The sequence below is a fragment of the Ptychodera flava genome, unplaced genomic scaffold (genome assembly GCF_041260155.1).
Source record: "Ptychodera flava strain L36383 unplaced genomic scaffold, AS_Pfla_20210202 Scaffold_28__1_contigs__length_4768798_pilon, whole genome shotgun sequence".
Lineage (NCBI taxonomy): Eukaryota > Metazoa > Hemichordata > Enteropneusta > Ptychoderidae > Ptychodera > Ptychodera flava.
In genome coordinates this window covers 1,089,296-1,112,611 of record NW_027248350.1, presented here as the reverse complement: position 1 = coordinate 1,112,611, position 23,316 = coordinate 1,089,296, and the positions used below count along the sequence as shown (strand labels likewise).

The following is a 23,316-nucleotide window of genomic DNA, read 5'->3' as shown; positions in this document are numbered from 1 at the left end:
TCTTCACAAGCATTTATACATTATGCTAGGAGATTTGTCTGCTGGCAATGTGTACCGGTATGTTGTATTGACAAATATAGACAGTAAACCTTACTATATTGTTTAATAAAATATAATCAGAGCAGCTGAAGCTGGGAATGCACCTGGAGCTACAAGAGGTCAGTGCAAATTCCTGTTGTGGATTTGGGGAATTTGGGGGCTATTTTGAGGTTCAGTTTGGTTTGCATGTAGTAACCTCCACACTACATCGCAAATATTGATCAACTGTTTATTGCCAAAACTGAAAGTTCATCAAATCTGGTGAATGCAGAAAAAGGAAAAACACTTTGACGATATTAAGATGTTCAGAAAGGTTGAAAAATATTTCTCTAATGAGGTGCACCACTTTCATTTATGTAATCATTAGTAGTTAGATGTCCATATGGGAAATGAGTGGCGCCCTCAGTGCCAGGACTAGGGGAGGCACATGGCCTCGTTTTGGAGGATTCCTCATCTTGACATAGCTGACAATAATGATGAACTGGAGTACTCCTTCTCGGAGTTGTCTCCATAGCAACATATACTTACATCCCACTGTGCCAATCCTTGTAGGAAGAAAAACAAAGCTGCTGCCCACAACCCAACAGTCAGTAAAATAAAAACAAACGCCCTCAACACAATTCTCTCACCGAATCGCAGCTGAAAACAGAGAGAGGCATGTTTATTAGAACGCTGACATTTTCCTTACATGAGCTGATCACTGTAGCAATGTTTATGATTGTCACTGTAACCTGGAATTGGTTCTCTTTGAACTTGAGCACGCTGCACAAGCTATATATTATATGTAACAGACTTTGTCATCATGTTTCGACATTTTTCAATGGAAAATAACGCATCTCTGTGAAGTAGAATAGGTGTCGTCTGCTCATTTGCCACACGTTTACCGGTATTTCACAACCTGTGATTATATCCACATTTGCCAGACTCGCAATGAGTTTATTGTATGAAATTGACCAGTGAAACGTGATGTTACAGTAAATGTAGCTCTCAAAACAAATGCTTCATTAATGGCATGTGCAGATGCAATTACATGAAGAGGAATGAACAAGAATGAAAAAATCAGATCAAAATCTTACTCTTCTGAAGTTTGATTATCTATTTTAATAGCTTGCCATTCACAGTGTTCCTGTCACTCTGGTCATTGTCTTTAGTTGTCTCTTCCAATATTGTTTCTTTGTTGTCGGTATTGGATACAATAACAACACAACCAACATAACATGATTGTCTTTGTGTCAACATCACTAGGATCAGTTCAGTATTAGATTGTGCAAGATGTGTAGGAAAATTCAAAATAAATCCGGCAATATACCTTCATTATGATGTAGAACGCTAGATACAACATGGAGTTAAGGATGAATATTGCCAGCAGATAAGACGCAAAGTCATGGGGCTGTGTGATGACACCGTATATTGCACTGAAACAGAAAAATAGAGAGACGGAACCTCTAATATTGGCAAAGTATTTATGCACACTGAGAGAGAGTGTGTGTTCTTTACTTCTTCAGCTATTTAGTTGTCTCATAGGCATCAACAAATAGATATCATGGTGTTATCTTTCTTGTGAATACAATTTGATATCAATTGGAGGAACTGAAAGAGCAATAAGATGATCAATAGAGAATTTTTACTCTTCAACTAAAGTTTAAGTCAATACAACCCTTTTGTACCATTTAAAGATATTAAAGGGACATAAGCTGTAACTTGTGGTAAGTTTTTCAGTTTTCTCTGCTTCTGTATATCAACTACCGTGTCTGACCCTAATCGGTTTGTCATGCTGAAATTTCAAGTATTCCTTTTGTTAACACAGCTTGTATGTGTGTAGTGATCATTGTTTTTTGTTGACAAATGAATTCTACCGTAGTCCGGACTTGAATACAAATTTCAACAATAACAATGGAGATTATACTCATATAGGTTGTGTTGATATGCTAAATACTTGGCATTAAATTACAGTTAGGGATTCAATGTAGATAGTGTAGGGAAACCACAAAACAAAAGTTTTGAAAAAATAGCAAAAGATTTGGAGCTTTAATATCAACAGCATTAACTTGAAACACTGTGAATTAGATGATCTACAAATAAGATAGGAATTGAACAAGCATTTTAGTATCGCATTGGTAAATGTATCTTTTGTACTTACAGAGACCAATTAATGGCATTTCCACAGATGAGTAGTATCATTCTATCCTGTCAACATAACAAACAATTTTGGTCAAGTTCATTTTGATACTCATTACAGCTTTTAGGAACTGACTTAGAGCTCGAAATGACACATTATGACCCAGTATTTCTCGTGCAGTGCGTTCAGAATTACAGAAAGGAGTTTGTTGCAATCATGTGTTTGGACACAAAATGAGCACTTAGAAACCACAACACTGGAACAGTTGCATCGAAAGAGTAAAGAATCTGAGGTTTAGCCAGATATCAGTAGACCCTAGCTTGAGAGTCTAATCAGACTAAAACTTGCATGAATGGCAAATTTTACAGCAGTTTTACTTAATACAGAATATCATATAAGCTGAATAATTTTAAACAAAGTCAAAAATCTTGTTGAAAGCTTTTTGGCATTGGATGTTACCACTCAATTTTTCTTCTAAACTGAAAAAATGAGAACATTTGCCAACATTGTAACTGACGCAATAAAGTCTAGTGTGAGTTCACTATTTCAGTCAAACAAGCTGGCATTCTACTTACTGTGTACATGGGCCTGGCGCACTTCAAACAGTCTGTTTTTAAAACCAAGTAAACTCTTTTGAAGAGACCAAGATCTGCGGAAGATCACAATATATAAAGCATGAACAATGATCATCATATAGCATTCAATGCTGACCATATTACAGATACAGAGAAAAGAAATTTGAAGTACAAATTTTGCTCTCATGATCATTAAGATGTGTTGACACTGACTCAAATCATGACCTATCTGTACATTCCATTCATAGTACTTGCTAAGACAAAAGGAATCACTGGGACATCATTCCTTATTTTGGGGTGAAATTCATTTGTAGAAGTATCATGTGCCTGCGGGAGTGTTCAGTGAGCACTATAGAGAAGTGTCACATTTCTTAGACAATCAATATTACAATTTGAGACCAGATGGGGAAATTTCTGCCTTTCTAAAGTAAGTATGATGACCTAAGTTCCGTTGTTCTTACATTATTTTTAAAAAATTATTTTATCATGTTGCATTGTCAAGTTTGCCATTGTATCAGTGCATTTTTATTACTGTACTTTTACAATATTTTTACTGTACTTATACTTTTTCATTGTATTTTTATGATCTCTGTATTTTTATTGTAAAGTGGTTCGATATTTTATTGATGGAAATCGCTCTAGAAAATAAAATAAAATAAAATAAATTACTATTATTATTACTAAGTTTAATAGTCTCATTGGATGAGTGGTACATGTAAATCTTTGAAGACGACCTCTTAACCCTGACCCCTGTGACCTCTAAAATCATGCAGTGATTTATAGCAAATCAGGATTCAGAGGGTTAAAAATAATATGTATAGAGGCTTTGCACCGTACAGAGATGAGAGCTAGGGATTACTGATTTACTGATGGGCCGAGGCCTTGTATCGAAATAAATAAATCTGAAATCTGAAATCTGAAGAGGAAGCATTAACCATGGTGATTACAACATAATATGTCCTCTCCTTTATTGAGCAAAAAGTGAGTTTCTCGATCCAATGACCTGATGACAAGTTTACTTCTGATCTCCATGTGGCTTAAGAAAGGTTACTTAGGGAGTCTTCTTTATTGTCAACCAATCAAATGAACCATGTACTGTCCGATTGAAGGATGTCTCCTTAGGTTCCTGAAGTTCAGTAAGGGTGGGTCCTTACTCACCTAATTTCCATCTGCCCATGTAGTACAGCTGGGCAGTCAGTATGCAACATGTTACGATGTGAAGCACGGCAAAGACTATCCAGAAATACAGGGTGCCAAATATCTGTAGAAATATCAGATAATGCAGTTTTGTCAGTTTTGTCTGTGCAATACACTGCATGAAAGATTTGTACAGCAAATGTGGAATGAATGATTGAATAAATGAATCAATAAATGAATGAATCAATGAATCAATGAATGAAATGATAAAATGACAGACACTGACTGACTGAATGAATGAATGAATTGGTAAAATGAATGAATGAATGAATATTTGATCAAGCTGTTCCTGCGAGGGAATGTCATATTGTACAAACAACAAAAGAAACTTTTCCTGTGAAGAAGTAAAAGAATACTCAGAAAGATAACATTCCCCTATTTTTTATTTCATATACCCAGACTGGATTTGTCTTTGATGGTCTGGTTGTAGGATTTCAAATAGCTACACTACACAATTCCAACTTTCTGCGTTCTAATGCATTCTAAATTTCCTGTCAACGTGCTGTCAAATGTTAGTGTCGTGAAGCCAAATAAAAAACTCTGGGGTACGGTAAATGTTTTATCTAATCACACTGAACCAGGCATCGCCAGGGGAAATGAAAGTGGGTCATCATGATAAATTGTATCCTGTCTTGCTAACCCATACACTGACATGGTATAGCCCGTATCCATTGTTATCAATGGTGGGTGTGGACCTATTCACAAGAAATAGGGGTGAAAAGGTTCAGGTGAATTTCTCTGCTCAGAGAAATGCCAGTGGGATATATCACCTGATACTGGGCCAAGCGATGATGCAAAGCTGATTAAATACTTTTTATCTTGTTTTATCAAAACAATTTTCCCGATGCGGTTTTGCAATTTTACTTTCAGTTTTCCTTTCAAATATAGCAAGGTTTGGGAATTATTTGGATGACTGGAGATAAGTTGACACACACCTTTGGTTGCGAACTAAAACGGATTTTCTCAGGGGCTTGAAATAATACGTTATGGTATGAGTGGACTCCCTAGGTTACAAACAATTAACATAAAATTCTGTGTGTCAACTGTAAGTTTTGTTGAATCATCTAAGCACATTATAGTACAACAAATGCACATTGGAGTAAAAGGTAACATTTGAAGATTGTCACTGACTGCCATCAAACAATTTCCTTTTGGTGTTCATGCATTAAAGCTTCTCAGTAGCTCCAACATACTTTTGATTAATTTTTCTCGTATTTCAGTTCTGGTTGTAAAATGTACTTCCAGATTATACATATCATATCAAACTGTTCACAAAGTTAAAGTTGTCAAGATAGCCTGTAGTATATGTATTACGAGCAAATAATTGTAGTTAATTCATAGAAAAAGACCAAAATTCTTTTGTACAGTCTCACTGCATAATACCATATGTTGTGTTGTGTGGGCAAGGCTGATACTTATATTGCAATACACGAAGAAAATCAAACAGCTTAGAGCTGGGTGGGAACATCCTCATGACTACAGATTTCCCTAATCACAGTAGGCCATGCTTGTAACAGTGTTTCCTGTCTGGTTTTATTTACGGCTAATTGTGTGTAACATGAGATGTGTACAGGTGCATGTGTACTGGTACATACAAACTGCTGGATTGAAAGAGTGTCATAACTGATAGGGCTACACTCTGACAGGCTGCACAATTCTGCTGTGTTTGTACACACACTTATAGTAAATGCAATGTCTTCAATGGAATCTGTGTACTGAAGTTCACACCGTGCTGATATTTGTCTTGAATATGTGATTGGACTGTAGGATATCTCGGGTGGAACCGTGACTGGGTTGTTTGATAACAGTTGCCATGGAGATTACGGTATTTTGCCAGCTCTTGACCTTGGGAACATTTGCACTGAGTGCAGGGCAGATTCTTGGCATGGGAAAACTAGTCAATGAGACAAAAACTGATGAGACATCTCAGCTACAGGGACATGTGTCACAGGAGAAGACGATCACTGTGATGACAATGATAATGAAATCTGCCATTTCTGATGCTGAGATCTCAACACAAGGTCAGTCCAATTTTGACAGTCTTAGTCGGCCATCAGTGCAAGCTGACAATGTCACTTCTGTGAAAATTCTGAACTCTACCGAGACTTTCAATTTAACAGGGAGCTTCTCTCCCACAGGGGCTTGACATCTAGCGAACGCACCGGTGAGAATCGCCACTCAACTGAAAGCCGTACATATACCACAGTTGGCAAATCGTACAGTCAACCTCAATTCTGAAATCGATGATAATTGGACACAGGATAATAATTTTGAATTGAGTCCAAATCCATCGATAAACTTCACTTCAACTGAAAGTCTTAATTCAACAGCAGGACTTTATTTTGAAAAAGAGCTTCATTCTAATGGAAATCGTAATTTTACAAGCCTTGACAATTCTACATTGAACAGTGATTCCAGAGAGCAACTCAACATTTCAACCGAGATGAGTGGTACAACTGCAAAACACATCTCAGTTAAAAACCTCATTTCTACAAAGAGTCTGCTTACACTGAAAAACCATAATTATTCAGTCAGCTTGAAGAATATTGAAAATACCAGTAATTATTCTGCGTGGACTTTTCAGCAGATAAAAAGAGTTGATTCACAAGAGAAACTCATTACAAAAGAAAAATCCTTCGCAACAATGAAATCAAATTTGACAGAAAAGCCACCTGTAAGTTCCATGGAAAAGGACATTGTCAAACAGCTGTTCATCAAAATGACGGAAAAAATGAGTTCCGGAGACAAGCCTGATGAGGCAAGCACACATGGCAACATCTTGAATGTCAGTTCAAAGACAGAGCCAGCTGATAAATCCAAATTTGCTCTCAGTCTGTCAGTGACAGCAATTACTGACAACAAAACACAACTGACCTCTTTTCTGAGGAGAAGTGTCATGACGCCGGAAATTGCAACCGTATCAAATGACAGGACACGGATTGATTCCGTAACCACTGAGGTCAGGTCTTTGGATCAGGCTGGAAAATACGGCAAATATGCAAAGACAAAGTCACAGACTGGGAGACTGATGAGGACAATGATGCCAAACCCTGACACTACTGCAAAAACGTATCAAGAAACAAATCGGGGATTGATAAGTCAGAAATACAAGCTTACTTCACTTTCATCACCTTCGGCTGCAACATTGATGAGATCACATCAAACACGAACAGATGATGGGCCGGGTTTTCCAAATTTGAAGTTGACAGAGACAGTGATGATACACACAAATGCTGACTCAGCATATACTGAAGCAAACATGTTCAACAACTCAAAGAAACCGTATGCAGAGTCTAGAGTTAGTACAAGTGAAGTGGATGATACACAAGCACTGATCAGTGACCATAGAGCCTCTGTCTCCATGGAGCCTGATACCACTAAGCCTGATACCACTAAGCCTGATACCACTAAGCCTGATACCACTAAGCCTGATACCACTAAGCCTGATACCACTAAGCCTGATACCACTAAGCCTGATACCACTAAGCCTGATACCACTAAGCCTGATACCACTAAGCCTGATACCACTAAGCCTGATACCACTATGGCTTACACCTACCGCTATGCGAAAGAAACTCATCAACTGCTAGGGAACAGCACATTGTCAACAACAATGGAACCGGATCACGGGATAAAAACCCCACATACCAGACAACAGACCAAGTTGCACCATCCAGATCCTGCGCTCACTGGAAAGGTAGAATCGGATGAGAAAACGTCTACCAGAGTAGCATCGAGCAAGAGGGAAATATCTAGCGTGATTAAAACTGTGAGCCAAAATTATGAGGTTTATACTACTGCCGATAGAGACAGCAGTGTCTTACACAATATTCAATCACCTAGAACAACAGAATATACAAGCACCGCACATCATGAAAATTACGTAACGATGAGAGATGATCCGTTTAAAACCAGACTGATGACAACAGTACCAAATTTGTTGAATGAAGCAATCTCTACGAAGAGGACATACATGTACTTGAGTAGCAAACAGGTAGACACTGGTCTACATGGAAACAGTGTGACGACAAAGGTAGACGTTACCGACACTGATGCAGCAGTGCCCTTGACATCCACAATGCAGCCACCACGGTATGTCACTGCGACAGCGGCTGAGCGACAAATGTCCAACGAAAGTCATGTTTTGAACTCTGTGACTCGGACTCCAATCCCGACTGGGACATCCTTCACACAAAAGACCACGAAAATACTACCTGGCCATCATCCATCAACAACAGCGGAGAGAGTCACTATGGTTACCAGCAGCATGCGGTCAACGCCAAGCAAAGCGAAAGTTGATACGACGATAGACGAGACGAATGACACACCACCTTTGATAAGTACAAAACTCACTGCACGAACGACATCACAGACATCTGGTGATCTGATTTCCTGTTCCGACCATCCATGTCAAAATGGTGGTACATGCGTCGAAAGGAACAGACAGACGATCAAATGTACCTGTGCACCAATCTACACCGGCGTGACGTGCGACAAGTTGCAGCCTTTCCCAAGGAATGTGACAGCACATCACACGACCGAGCACTCTATCACCGTGACGTGGCAGCATCCACTGCAGAAAGGTTCGCAAATCACCGGATTTGTTGTTCAATATTACAGATTCGGCGATGACGATGTAAAGCACAGCATGATTCTGCACCAGACAGTAAATATCTTCACTGTTAGGGACCTGCTATCAAACAACCAGTACACAGTTTGTGTCTGTGCGACAACAGAGAACAGAATACCAACGCGATGCGCGGTGATGCGCGATCAGTGTATTGAGGTGACCACTGCGAGTGAGGCGCTGACCACCATTGACTTGAAGACTGCCCTGTACATCTTGGCAGGGACAGTGTTCTTGTTCCTCTTGGTCATCTTCTGTATCCAATTCAGACAATGGAGGAAGAACCGAAGGTACAGAATTCCATTCAAGACTGTCCGTAGACACAACATCAACGAATTCTCGTACAACATAACCACTCCACCAGAAACACCACAGCGGCCGATGCCGAGTCCCGTGAACATCTCAGAGAACATCCCGATGACTCAGCAGATGGATCTGACTGACGGTAATAATACCAACACTCTTGACAGTTTTCGGAAGCGCCCACAAAGCTGTGACGACAACATACCAAAGCGCAGCACTACACCACCGCATTCAAATGCACAGAATGAATTCAACTTTGAAAATGTCTACTTTCTGCCTAAAAATATCACATGATTAACGACTAAAGGCGATTTCTTCTGCAACTATTCTCAGTGGGCTTCAAGAAGAGGATAGTGGAATCACTAAACCTCCATACAACCTTTCACCTTGACCCCTGGTGACCCATGACCTGAGCCTCCATGTACCCTTTGAACCCTGACCCTTGGTGACCCATGATGTCTACCTCAATTAACCCTTTGAATTCTGACCCCTGGTGACCCATGACCTGAGCAGATTTTGTAAAAGTAGCTTTTTTAATATTTCTGAAAATCGTCACGTAAGATTCATGTACAATTTAAAATGCATCTGTATATGCCAAAGCATGTCAATTTAATCCATTTTACTGGATCAGTGAGAATGTATGTATAGAGTATGAAACATGTAGAGGTTTACTAAATCTTAGTATGAGTCATCTACTTCGTATGGTACATGTACATGTATGTACCTGCAGTCACCAAATGCATGTTCCCGTCTGCGGAAACTCACATTCACTTTTGTTGGTTTAACAACACGTCAACATCATACCCTACTAATTACAGATACTCCTCAATTGAGGACAATTTGATCAGTTTAGACATGCCGTAAAGTGCATGGCGACTTTTTAATGATGGTTCCTGCATAGAACCTTGAACATATACCAGGAATAATGACAAACTACATTGTATTCTCTCTGTTTGTGTATAAACTGTTAGTTGCCACGGTGTGTGTATGTGTGTGTGTACACGCACATCATGCTCTACTATAATAACAATGAGTTTTTCTGATGATAATTAGAAATAAATAGCTGCCTTCTTAAAGTCCAAGTTTTAATCCAAACATATGCTGATAAAAACAACTGCGCAAGGGGGCTTCGTACTTGCATGATATAGCAATGGTAGGAATTTCCAATGAACAATGCCAATGAACAATGATGAATACTATCAGGGTTACAAGCATTTGAACTGATTGCACTTATCATGCAAACAGAAATTTCAATTTTCATCATAGGTGGGAAATATTCAGTGCTTTGGTAGACACTAGTGCCATGATCCCTCCACAATCCAATAGCTTTGATAAAACCCAATAGATTATACTGGAAAATTGGACCTCTATAGATGAAAATACATGTATGTTACTTACCACTCCAAGGACAGCTAGGAAGATGACCAGGGCAAAACAGGCATATGCGATGTAAGCATTGGCATTGATGTCTGGGTGTCTAGTTTGGTACAGCTTTAACATACCAAGCCCTGCTATGATGTACATGAAGGATGTGTCTGCGGTACAAAATGCGATTATGTAAATGTGAATCATATGCATCAAACAAGCGTCATTTTGTAAATTTACGCAGACAAATTTTTCATAGAAGGAATGGACTCAATGTATACTGATCATATATTTACTCTTCTTGACCACCTCTGAGTCCATTAAAGGGACAGAATCGGCATTTTTCATGAATTTTCTTTGATACGAGATACAATTTTACGGTATTGTTTGACATGTTGAAAGATACTGAATGAATGGGTGACCATGCATATCTTCAACCCCAGTTTAAGACACAATACATGAAACCATCGCAAAAATGAATTAATGGTCATGACCATTAACTTTCCACCAAGAAGGGAAGAGAAATCTTTGTAACATGTTCATGAAGTGCGATTTTCAAAGAATATTAAACTGTCATATATACTTTAATATGCATTTATATTGACACATCTAAGCCTATGATATTGAAGTTCACAAAAATATGAGCATCTCTGTAAACGTGAGTCATTGCCTTATGATCATTTCTCACACAGAAGACTTTGTAGAAAGTACTCCCATATTCCAAGTGTCAGATGGGAAACAGCGCCCTCTACATCCCAAGGCTTAACTTACCGAACTGGAAATTAGAATAGGTGGGACAAACATGATAGCAACCACTAAGGATGCCTTCCATGACTAGTGCCATTCCAATGGCATAAAATAAACCAAAATGTTTTGGAATACCAGTCATCTGAAATGAAAAAGATAATCTATTAGAGGGACAATGTCAGCCATTTTTCATGAATTTTGTTTGATACAAGATACTACTTATATTGTTTGGCGTGTTTAACGATACTGAATGAATGGGTGACCATGCATATATTCGACCCTGGTTTTAGAAAAATTAAACGAAACCATGGCGAAAATGAATTAATGGTCATGACCATTTGAAACAATTGCAATTGGAAGTGCAACTTTTTTCCACTCAAACCCTTCAACATTACAGTCCTGATAAAAATACCATCTTTGGAGATTAGTTGATGTCCATACTCTGATATCCTACACTGATTACAGTGATTTCAAACCAGAATGTGTTTTTGATAATATTGTAAGCATCAGATAAACTTTCTGACAGAAAAATTTTCTTTGTCCCTGTTATTAACTTTGTATCTCTCACACCTCAAATTTGATTTATTATAAAAATCGACATTTCCCGGATCCCATACCTTTTCGTTTCCATGGTTTCTCTCAAGTTCTTGTTTATGCATAAGATCTTCTCTCCAAATCACAAAGAGAAACAGTACACCCAGTAAAATGTATCCAATGTTACTAAAGATGTTGTTGAAAGCACTGTCAAAGGAATATCAAGAAAACAATCTCTTTATTTCATAACATTAACATTGAAGAAATTTCTGATATATATTCATGTTGATGCTTGTCTTGGCAATTCACCTTTTGAATCCCTGCCTATTTAACCCTTTAAGCCCAAAGTAATTTTTCTCTACCGTTATAAAATGTACCCAAAGTCAATTTTTCAGAATTATACCAAAATTTTGATGACAAACTGTAGTAAATGAAATGTGAAACCCGTTTGGTCCAAAATTATCAAAAAAATTACTGAAAAATTCATAAAAACTGGTAAAATGCTGCACTAAAATCAAGGCCTAAAGTCAGGCCTGAAAGGGTTAAAAACACCCAAATGCTCGCCATGTCCCTCCTCAACAGTGAGATGTTGAGACATTGATATGCACAGACTATTGATAGCCGTATTCTGCACATGATCACTGGCCCTGATGTAATATTTAGATTTAACTTTCTGTATCTGTACAGACTTGCTAAGAGTGAGATAACTAGCTTCCTATCTGCAGAAAGATGTCCTTCAGCTGAAAGACAATAAATCTATCATGCAGACTTTGTCCCAAGATTACATAACTGTGTTTGAACTGGTATGGATGAAATGTGAATGATACATGTAAGCTTCAAATACAATCAACATTTTGTACACAGATAACAAACAGAAACAGGAGACTGTCTGTAATTTGATACTTGACTTTAAAGGCCTGGTCGGCATCAGCTAGTCTTGCAGGGAAATCTACTTACAACCAAATCTCCACCCCCCCCACCCCCACCCCCACTACCATCAAGCAGATGGAGCCATTCACACCTGAAGGGAGTAACCCTGAGAAACACACTGGATGTAAAGAACTCTGAATTTTGAAAACAGTTTTGCTTCAGAACATTGATCCAGAAAGAGAAAAGTGTAGTTTCAAATGTGAAACATTGGTTCAGTTTTTGTTATGTCATTTTACTTCCTAAGGTGGTGTTTTTGATTGGTCAAAAGTTGATAAATGCAAATGCACGGTCACATGGCATAAATTGCAGCACAGGATTGGCTGTTACCTACCTTATGACACCAAGAGGATTTGCACACAGGAAATTATAATAACAGATATCTTCATTGCCACTTTTGTTAAATATCTGCAAAAATACACAACAGAGGGAAACAACTTATTGTGGCAATCACAAAATGACAAAGAGATTGCTTTCAACAAGTTCAATTTTGAGTTTATTCCAGCATTTTTCACTCGTTCTCTGCTCTCAATGAATCCCATTTTCAGAGGTCAGACATTTTCTCCAGGCTGTAGCAGCGTTTTGGAATGGATAATTTCAAATGAACATCCAGAGAGGTTATCTTCAGCCAAATGAAGCTGTGCGTATGCATTGCATTCTCTTCATCCGACACCAGATCACAGTAACAAAACTGAAAGCAATATGATTTTTTGACTTGTGTTTGCTTAATCAACAATATGCCTCAATCACTATAGGTTTGTTACTACAAGAATATGGCATTTATTAAGTTTTTGTTTGTTTTGTGTTTTGTTTTTGTTGGTGAAGCCTGTGGTGAAAGCCCTGGACAAGTGATTTCTCATCCAAGTCTTTCGTATCAAAGTTTTTAGCCTTGGATATTCAATTTCTGAACATAGAATTATGGAATTGGCTCAGCTAGCAATATCTTTTGAATCACACAAATTCTAATTCTGAAAAACTTACAGTTTGGTATGTGATGACAAGCTGTATAACCCGCAATGCGTAGAACACAGCTATAGGAAAACTTTCAGTTTGGTATGTGATGACAAGCTGTATAACTGGCAATGCGTAGAAACACAGCTATAGGAAAACTTACTGTTTGGTATGTGATGACAAGCTGTATACACGGCAATGCGTAGAACACAGCTATAGGAAAACTTACTGTTGGTATGTGATGACAAGCTGTGTCACCAGCAAGGCATAGAACACAGCTATAGGAAAACTTACTGTTTGGTATGTGATGACAAGCTGTATCACTGGCAATGCGTAGAACACAGCTATAGAAAACTTACTGTTTGGTATGTGATGACAAGCTGTATAACCGGCAATGCGTAGAACACAGCAATGGGAAGCAAGTTCCAGTGGATACGTTTATACTTCTTCCTCAGAGTCTTCCGATCTTTCCTGGAGAGATCACTCACATACAGGAATGTCTGAAATGGAGGAGGAAGTGTGTTCAATGCTAGCATCCACACCTTGCAAAATATAGGTTCAAGGTTGAACTCGCCATAGGGAAAGATAATCCAACTCTTGAAATTGTACAAATATTATCTGATCTACCACATGTGAGGGCTCGTTATTAAGCTCTAGATGTAAACAAAATCATCATCTTAGTTTTTCGAAAATCAAAATCTTTTTTTTCTGTCATTGATGATTTAATTAACACAGGGATGGCAGGCATTTTGGATTTCAAATATCAGTAAATGGTAGATAATTTGTGTCAGTACCAAACTTTGTACCGTGACCCCTGATTTGTATTCTTCATTGGGTAGGAGAATGGTTGAAAGGTTCACTGAGAAAAGTTTAAGCTACAGTTTAAATCTTTAACTTTCGAGGCACATACTATTTTCAGACCCTCTTAGTCCAGCACAAAAAACAAACACAGGATATTGGTCTTGCAATTTGCACTTATCTTTCCATTTATTAATCGCATACCTTGTCCGATATATATCTTATTAATTGCATACCTTGGTCTGATATATATCATTATTAATTGCATACCTTGGTCCGATATATATCTTTATTAATTGCATACCTTGTCCGATATATATCTTTATTGATCGCATACCTTGGTCCGATATATATCTTTATTGATCGCATACCTTGGTCCGATATATATCTTTATTAATTGCATACCTTGGTCCAATATATATCTTTATTGATCGCATACCTTGGTCCGATATATATCTTTATTGATGGCATACCTTGGTCCGATATATATCTTTTTCTTCTTCTATATCATTGAGCATATCTATATCACTATCGTCCAGGGAAATATTGTCAGCTGAACTGTCACTTGAATGGCGTCGACGTCTGGCGTAGTGTTGATGCTCTCTATGCTGGGTGAGTGTGTCACCATTGGCTGGTATGGTCTCTGTATCTGAGAAAAAAAAAATCATGTTCAAGATCTTGAAAAGTTTGTTCTGAGATGATTTTTTGGGAAAAAAATGTATTCCACAACAAAGTACATGGTATTCTGGTGTAGCTGATTTTGCTTCTGTTCCTCTATGCTTTATATCACGCTCAGAGTCTTTGCTTTCTGGCTTTGACAATTCTGAAGATACATGTATGTAGAACGAATTTACTTTAAGGATTTTTAACAATCACAGTAAAGTGTAATTTTGATATTCTAGAAATCAAACATCTGTACTCAGAGTTTTTTTGTGAATACCAAATGAATGACTTATCAAATGAAACTTGTGAAAGGCACTTGACGTAACTTGAATTGTAGTCTGTACTTTCCTACACCAACATCAGTAGTGTCATATCACATACACAGGCAGTGATAATGAGATAAAAACAATGGAAAATACCTAACTTTGTACAAACGGGCCAACTGTGTGTTACCCTAATATGTTTTTATTTATCCAATATGTACTGCTAATGTTGAGATTACACTGTACATATTAACAATAATACATATTGAATTGATCATCACATATTGGGGTAATACCCACCGGTCTGTCACAGTTGTTCACAACCTCACAAGTACACAGTTTTAATTCTTTGAATTGAGGCAAGGGTTAACCCTTTGAGTGCCAAAGTTAACCCTATGAGTGCTGTATTTTTTCCCACCAAAATTTTAGTGCAACATTTTACCAATTTTTATGAACTTTTCTGTAATATTTTTGATAATTTTTGGACCAAATGAACACATCATATATATTGGCCACAATTTTTTATCAAAATTTTGGCAAAAATCTGACAAAAATTGACTGAGGTATATTTTTTTAAGGGCCACAAAAATTGACTTTGGTGCTCAAAGGGTTAATGTTTGTTGTCTTCATACCATATCATGCAGACAATTTTTTAAGATCAAGACAATTTTTTTTCAGGTTCTTGCCACACTTTGATTAAAAACTGTATTCAATGAAAATCATGTCCACTTGATTCAAAATTATCCAAAAAAACCAACAAATTCACAAAAAATAATGTTGCATTACAACATTGGGGGAACAAGTACAGCACTGTAAGAGTTAATTAATCTACATTGGTTGCATTCTTCTATGTTATTGCTTGAATGTGATTTAATCCTGCTTTAACCCTTTGAGTGCTGTAATTTTTCCGACTAAAATTTTAGTGCAACATTTTACCAAATTTTTATGAATTTTTCTCTAATTTTTTTATAATTTTGGACCAAATGGAAATCACATTTCCTTGGCTACAGTTCTTTATCAAAATTTTGGCAAAAATCTCAAAAAATTTGACTGAGATATATTCTGTAAAGACGACAAAACTTGACTTTGGTGCTCAAAGGGTTAATACTGCAGTTGACTATATATAAAAGCAAGGGGGAAATAAGGAAGTAAATGGTAAGAGTGAGACTCTCTACTTTGAAAATATTCACATGCGACTACTTGTCAACTCCTCTGATTCTTGAAATGAAGCATTTCCATTTTTGTCGTCGACTTCACTTCGCTAAAATGACAGAGCAGCTCTCTCCAGCTCTGTTTCAGTTAATTTCTGTTCAGTGTGATAATTATGTTGGTGTTTAAAATATGCCAAGTCGCTGACTATACTTGCATCCCCGACATGGCCAATAAGTATTTCATCAATACAATTTACAGTGTGAACCAGAATGACGTCACAACACATTTACATGCATATCAATGAGCAGTGAGATAGAAGTGTTGTGCTGGTCAGTGACAAAGTATGTTTATGTCACCAGGATCATGTGATCACTTTAACACGAATCAAATTTGACTGAAATGGAAAGATGCTAAAAATCTACAAATTTTGTCTCATTTCTGAATGTTGTTATATTTAGTAATACTTTCATTTTTCCTGAGTTAAAGAATACCACAAAAACTACTGCAATTAGCAGATGACTGTCTGAAATACGTGACTGGCATACTTTAAACTGGACCTGAATGTCTCGTGTAAGCTGTAATACCAACATTGAGGAAATGACAAGATTCTGAACTTACAACTCTGTTTGAGCACACTACAAGCCAAGGGGAGAGACAAAACATGCAAGCCACACTGTTTTGTCAATTCGGATTTTAGGAAAGCCAAAATCACAGTGAATCAACTTGTTAAAGAGCTCTAACTCCCATTGTCAATACAAAATATCTGAATTATCAATTGCATTATGAAAACTTCCGCCGTTAGAAGCTCAAAAAAAGAGATACACTGTGATGACTAAGCAACTTTTTTTTTATAACTGAAAGTTAGTTGCTGAGGAGAGGCATGGAGGAGAGTAAGCAGGCATGGTGAAAATTTCCAAAGTGTCCTTTGATGAGAGACTCACTACGGGATAGCTCACTGGCGTGTCTCATCTCCGCAGAGCCGTAGCTCGGTTGATGTGAAGTCCCTATGGGCGCTGATGGATCTTCTGTGCTGTCACCAGCTGCAAGGAGAAAAAAGAGAGAATTGCAATGAGAAATTCAAACCCGCGACAGCTTTGGGCATCTTTGATTCAAGAACTGTGAAGTCCTATCATTTCAGTTTACAATCCTACTAACTTCAACACCATTTTTATTATTGCTACCCTCAGCTTCAACTTCAGAGTTAAGTTTAACGAAACTATACTTGTCACCCATTGCCACAAATATAAATTTCAGCTTCATCATTAAGGGTGTGGCAGGACCATAGCATAGGTGGGATAAGGGTTACAACCATAAAGTATTGTTACCCTAATATTACCATTATTACTATAATTATTATTAATATTATTATTATTAATATGTTCTGCACATCAACCATGTGACTGCTTCAATCCACTTTGTTTGACAAGATCTAGCTTTCATTGCAACAGTTTTATTCAAATTGGCTTTTGGTACCACACACATTGCTGTGCACGCAGTCAAGTTACTGATCACATAATCTGATTATTCACAGCCTTTTCACTTTCCTTTTCAACTCCAAACAGTGTGACCAGTATTTGTACTGGTTACTTGCTAAATTCATAACAGCGGCTGGGGAAAAAAATTGCAGTAGTTTTTAAAAGACAGGATTTCTTTGAGTATATTTGATTGCAAATCTTACACCATCACCTTTATGACCCATATTACATCAGGCATTAATTAGAACTTATAAAGTATTTTATTTACGGTAGGTCTAAAGTATGTAGGTCTTGATGGAATATTCACCCTCTGTATTTTGGTTAATCATAGGAAGAGACTTTTTCGCCAAAACATGCATAGGTACATGCCCTAGTGAGGAAAGATTTGAAGAGCATTTTATAGTTGTTAGTCCGCAATAATCATCCCAAGAGATACAAAAGAAGAAAAGAACTATATTCTACCACCAATAAAACCCAATTTAGCCCTAAAACACCAGTTACGGAGACACAGTCAAGTTCATGAACACCAGCTGAAGTGACAGTTTTAGTAATGGAGGTGTTATTATCATACTTTTATCGTGCAACTATATTATCATTGCAGGATTAACACCGGTAGTACCACCCTACTTTAAAACACAATCAACATTAAACACCAATACATTAGCATTAATTGTTATTAGGGCGTTAGAGTACATACACCTTATACCAAAAGTACAGTGCAACCCATATATGGACAAGTTGATGAACTCAGTTTGGCTCCCTCGTAATAGGTAGTTGATACAAAGCCAGTCAAAGTCAAAGATTAAAACCTGAAATATATTTCTATTGTCCCCTCATGTCTCATGTACAGTGGTTAAACAGGCTATTGGTAGAGTCTCTACTCTCTGACTTCCATCGATTTTAATTAGTTTTTTTAGACTTTATAAATAGCATATTAATACAACGTATATGAATATAATCAACAGCTCTAGAGGGCGCTCTACAGAGCCCTCTGACTCTAATAATGATACATCTTCGACTGTAATACAATGATATCATAAAATGTTTTGATATTTTAAGTTTCTCCTTTCATACAAGCTTTTGGTGAAAAGGGGACAGTTGTCTTTTATATTTCAGGTATGTGACTACTGTTGAGATGTGTCTACACAACATTTTTTACAGTGCCTCTAAAACTTCTGTAAATGTCTGAAAAATGTTGCAGGGCATTGCACTACTTTGATGACAGCCAATCACACAACTATAGCTTGTACCTGTCACTGTTAATCTTCTTTGCTCTGCAGTTCTTAGCACAATCTCGTTGTGCAAGCAGTGAGAAATAATTCTGGTGGGACAAAGTGGTAGGGGATCACCTCTGTGCCAGCAAGTGATCAATTACCTAATTAACCACACTTTTCTGGGGTTTTTTGTTTGTCGGGATCACGAGTCAGAAACAACAACTGAACATTTTCATTATTGATCTACAGATACATCAATGTACTTTTCAGCATCAAGCAACATCATGAGACTGTATGATGCATCAAGCAAAATCACATGAATGCAGGATGCTTAAAAATATTACAAGCAAATTTGTTTTGCTAGAGCACAGTGAAATGTTCTGCAATTTTTTTTTGCAAGGGCAAATCCAAATGTCTGGTTGAGAGCTGAAGAGCATCGACAGTGACAAGTGTCTGTGTACTGTACCTAGAAGTGGTTCTGTGTCGTAGACCATAATTAAACATGCCGGCATACAAGAGTTAATAATCGGTAAATAAAAAAAGAAAAGAAAAAAAAGAACAAAGAAAATAATTAGTAGAAAGTATGATAGCCACAGGCACTACGAATGAACTACTTTGTGATTGTAAACACAAACGGTGATCTGAAAGTAACAGAAATCGTATCATATATTGCATCAGCAATCGGTCAGTGAACATAATATAACACACTCTACACGTAACAAAATTATAATATTACAAAACTCAGTGTATTTCAAATTATCAATAAAAATCTGAATACGAAAGGAAAAGTCAACACTACATCGATCATATCAACACAATGGGACAAAACATTTGGTACATGTAGCAGCATCAAAAGTCAAGGAGTGCTATGATTGACCAATTGTTAAAATTTTGTCAGGAAAATTTATTTCCAATGAGCTGACTGGCCAATGTAGATACATCAGGGAGTAAAATTTGGTTGGCATATCATTCCAAAGGACAGAAATAGCACTAAATGCATCCTGAACATCCATGATTGAAAGATTTGTATTTTGCCGTACAAGAGTAATTGTGAATGTGGATGTTTCTGATAGTTGTTTGAATTTCTGTGGCAAGACATAGAGAAGAAGTTTGGAAACTGGAGAGTGGCTGAATCTGTGTATTTATGAAAGTGACCTATTTTTTAGTTACGTCCAAATGCATCTTGGGACTGATATTAACACTCCCAACTAAATAAATTGGTTTCTTTTGATGGCAGATTGATTTTAAATTCAGATGAAAATTTGTGAATGTTTTCACCATCTTTTTTGGTGAAAAATGCACATTTAACGTGTATTTTAATTGAATTTATTTGAACATAGAGAATGGCAGCCACTTTGAATTTCAAGTGTCAAAAACCTTGGGTTTTTTTCTTTCTGAGTCAAACATTTTGAAGGTTGATAATACTTATATATTTTGATATGAAAGAAAGCAGTCACGGTAATAACAGAGCTGAAAATGGAGTATGCCCTCTGTCAGTTTGAAGAGAAAGTTTATGGTAAGTTTTCCAACAGCATTAGAAAATGAAAAGACTTTTTTTGAATTTGTAAGAACGCTGGCCTGTCAAAACTTTTGGTATGTTGTAACTGTATCGGACTTTATAAAGATACTGTAAGCCAGCAATTGTGAAATGGTTTCAAGTTCAATGGCATTGCATGCTTAGATTACTGTAATTTAGACCAATCCAAATCCAAGTCTTGCTATACCAGTAGATTGAAGAAAGAGATTATTTTTGGACTTCAGGTTTTCTACAATAATTATTTTAGAAATATGATGGCTTACAAATTATGTTATAAAAATTCTATAATTCATTACCCATAAATAATTTTCAGAAAATGTCTCTCATTTTACTACCCTAGTAATCTTAAATAACACTCTTTTTTATGAGGATATTATTTTGAATTTACACAGGCAATGGTTGGATAATGAGTCTTGATACAATGACACATTCACTGCTCTTTAACACAACACAATGTATAACTGTGTCAGTTTCAGTCTACATTACCAGTTTCTCCCCGGCTATTCTCCACATCATCAGCAGCTTTCTCTCTGTTCCTGAAAAGATGACACAGAAAGGAAACTCTTGTAGACGGTGAATCTATTGAAAGCAACATACATTATAATTTTACAGAATAAAAAATAGCAAAATGTAATTATTTTTACTATTTCAAACTTCAAAATATTTCCCTAATTTCATCTAAAAAAGCATCCAATATTTTCTATGGTTATTGGACAGTACACCAATGTCACTGGACTTCACAGCCACTGCTGCAGAAACTTCTTGACTGGCTAGATAGTTCGTGTTGTATGCTCGGGGGTGTAGAACAAGAACTTGCAGTTGACATACAAAACAAAACTAGTGAAATAAGATCAAAATGTACAGGAAGTTGCTCTTGAACAAAGCATACCAATATGGCTACTACAGTACATAAACACAAAGACTCATACATTGTACCATACCTGTACCACTGTATGATGACGACTGTTAGACAGAAGAGATAGAATGACAGAAAAAAGGCAACGACACTCAAGATGGCCCTCCAGTATTGGTTCTCTGCAATTGGACAGAAAGATATGTTGATTTGAATGCGAAACACATCACATCTGGTGACAGATGAATTAATCAACTCAACGTCTCGTCATCGCCATACATTTTACTGGTGTGAACTGTTCAGAAATAAATGCACTACAAAGAAATAGACACTATCACAGATGATACATGTACAGTACGTAATACTACTGATGTTAATATTCTCTTGTCTACATGTACATGAAATATTTATCGAAAATACAGGATAATTGGAAATACCCTTCCACATGACTGACTCCATCTCATTGAGATTTGGCATAATATTGATGCTATTGGCAAGCCATGGTGCCTCTTATTTTGGCAAGAACACCTTTTCCACATTGTTGTGTTTCTTCCTTTTCTTACTTATCTACTTTCTACCAGGTCCCATGGACAAACTATAGAAATAAATACCACTTGGGAGAGAGAGGATTAATTTCAATTCTTAGCTGAGATGATTTCTCACTGATGTGAGACATCATTTTGTTATGGTCGTCATTGACAGTATTGATACATTCCTCTCACTTACTTGATATCGTTGGCTGTATTGTAATGGTGATGTTTTTAATCCTGTTTAAAGGTGAACCAAGACTTGCAGAACCTATAGATAAGACAAGACAAAATGGCATTTACTGAAATGAACCAGAAATTAAAGGAATCAGAGCTGAAAACGTGTTTCTCATCGACAGAAATTGTCCACCACTTCTGAAATTTAAATGTCAAGTCAAGCATCAAAGTATTTGTCACAGTGCCTTCACCACTGATATTGATGGAAGTGCTGAGCATGTACACTAGTACATTGCAGTGTGCTTGGAATCAAGTCCACTTCATTCAGATATCAAATCCATTTTAGTAAGTTTTTTATTGATGGGTTGTCAAATAGTCAGCTGTGATTCCCCTGAATTGTTTCAAAACAACAGCAACATGTACGATACACCAACATATTCATATCAGTTCACACAGTTATACCATGCAATGAACATGACAAATGAAGATCTACATTTACTGTACACACAAGTAGCGGTATATTCTGCAATTTACATTTGGACCGAAGCATGCTGCCACAGTATATGTACATTACTTTACTGTCATAACAAAACAGATAGACATTGCATGCTTGTGGGTGTTGGTCAAAACTGACATATTTTTTAACAACACCAACACAGCACACTTCAAAATTACTTCTAAGTACATGTATAATCATGTCACAGATTGCTCTATATAATTACTGGTCACTTGTGCAAGAGCTTGACAATCATCAGTCGTTTTTATGAAAGCTACATAGGGATGGTATTTGGATTCCAAAAGATAACAACTTGCAATCACATGGAAACTACAATGTAGGTATAAAGTCAAGTAATTTTTTATGTAAATTTAAACTTGCACAGTTTAACCCCTACCCTGCCAGTCAGTTTCACTTTCCCATCTGTCAAAGCAGTAAGGTGTGTTATTGAGTCGAAACACATCTCTGTATTCACCCACATGGCTTGGTACATGTCATGTTATTGCAGGTTTAGGTAGTAAAAATCATTTTTACAGTATTTCTGTGTTTGGGTCCCTTAAAATATTCTCGTCTATTAAAAACTACAATAGGAGATGTACCGGTATGTTATGCCTCAACTTGACCCCATGCAGGTATATGAACTTGGCAGTATAAATGTTCATCTCAAACATTGTTTGCCAACCCCCTGTTTTAATTTTTGATTATGAAAGATGATGGAAAGACAGTGGAAAGAACAACTTCATTGATGGTGACATCTGAACCAGCGATGTCCTTTTG

At 37.0% G+C, this 23,316-nt stretch overlaps 1 protein-coding gene across 4 annotated transcripts in view; it reads right to left on the bottom strand.

The window, feature by feature from the left end:
• LOC139127001 (SID1 transmembrane family member 1-like) overlaps positions 1–23,316 on the bottom strand; it is a 34,578-nt gene that overhangs the window by 9,496 nt on the left and 1,766 nt on the right. Inside the window, exons 3-19 of one of the 4 annotated variants that reach the window (XM_070692927.1) lie at positions 22,066–22,137; positions 21,428–21,521; positions 20,973–21,022; positions 19,416–19,427; positions 18,043–18,105; positions 17,202–17,300; positions 14,656–14,831; positions 13,744–13,884; positions 12,768–12,841; positions 11,590–11,713; positions 10,997–11,114; positions 10,259–10,395; positions 3,892–3,994; positions 2,734–2,807; positions 2,180–2,226; positions 1,349–1,454; positions 568–678 (exon numbers count right to left, since the gene is read on the bottom strand). In XM_070692927.1, coding sequence (XP_070549028.1) covers positions 568–678; positions 1,349–1,454; positions 2,180–2,226; positions 2,734–2,807; positions 3,892–3,994; positions 10,259–10,395; positions 10,997–11,114; positions 11,590–11,713; positions 12,768–12,841; positions 13,744–13,884; positions 14,656–14,831; positions 17,202–17,300; positions 18,043–18,105; positions 19,416–19,427; positions 20,973–21,022; positions 21,428–21,521; positions 22,066–22,137 — 1,601 coding nt within the window. The remainder of the gene's footprint in view (positions 1–567; positions 679–1,348; positions 1,455–2,179; positions 2,227–2,733; positions 2,808–3,891; positions 3,995–10,258; positions 10,396–10,996; positions 11,115–11,589; positions 11,714–12,767; positions 12,842–13,743; positions 13,885–14,655; positions 14,832–17,201; positions 17,301–18,042; positions 18,106–19,415; positions 19,428–20,972; positions 21,023–21,427; positions 21,522–22,065; positions 22,138–23,316) is intronic. The other 3 variants (XM_070692928.1, XM_070692929.1, XM_070692930.1) reach the window with 3 other exon arrangements.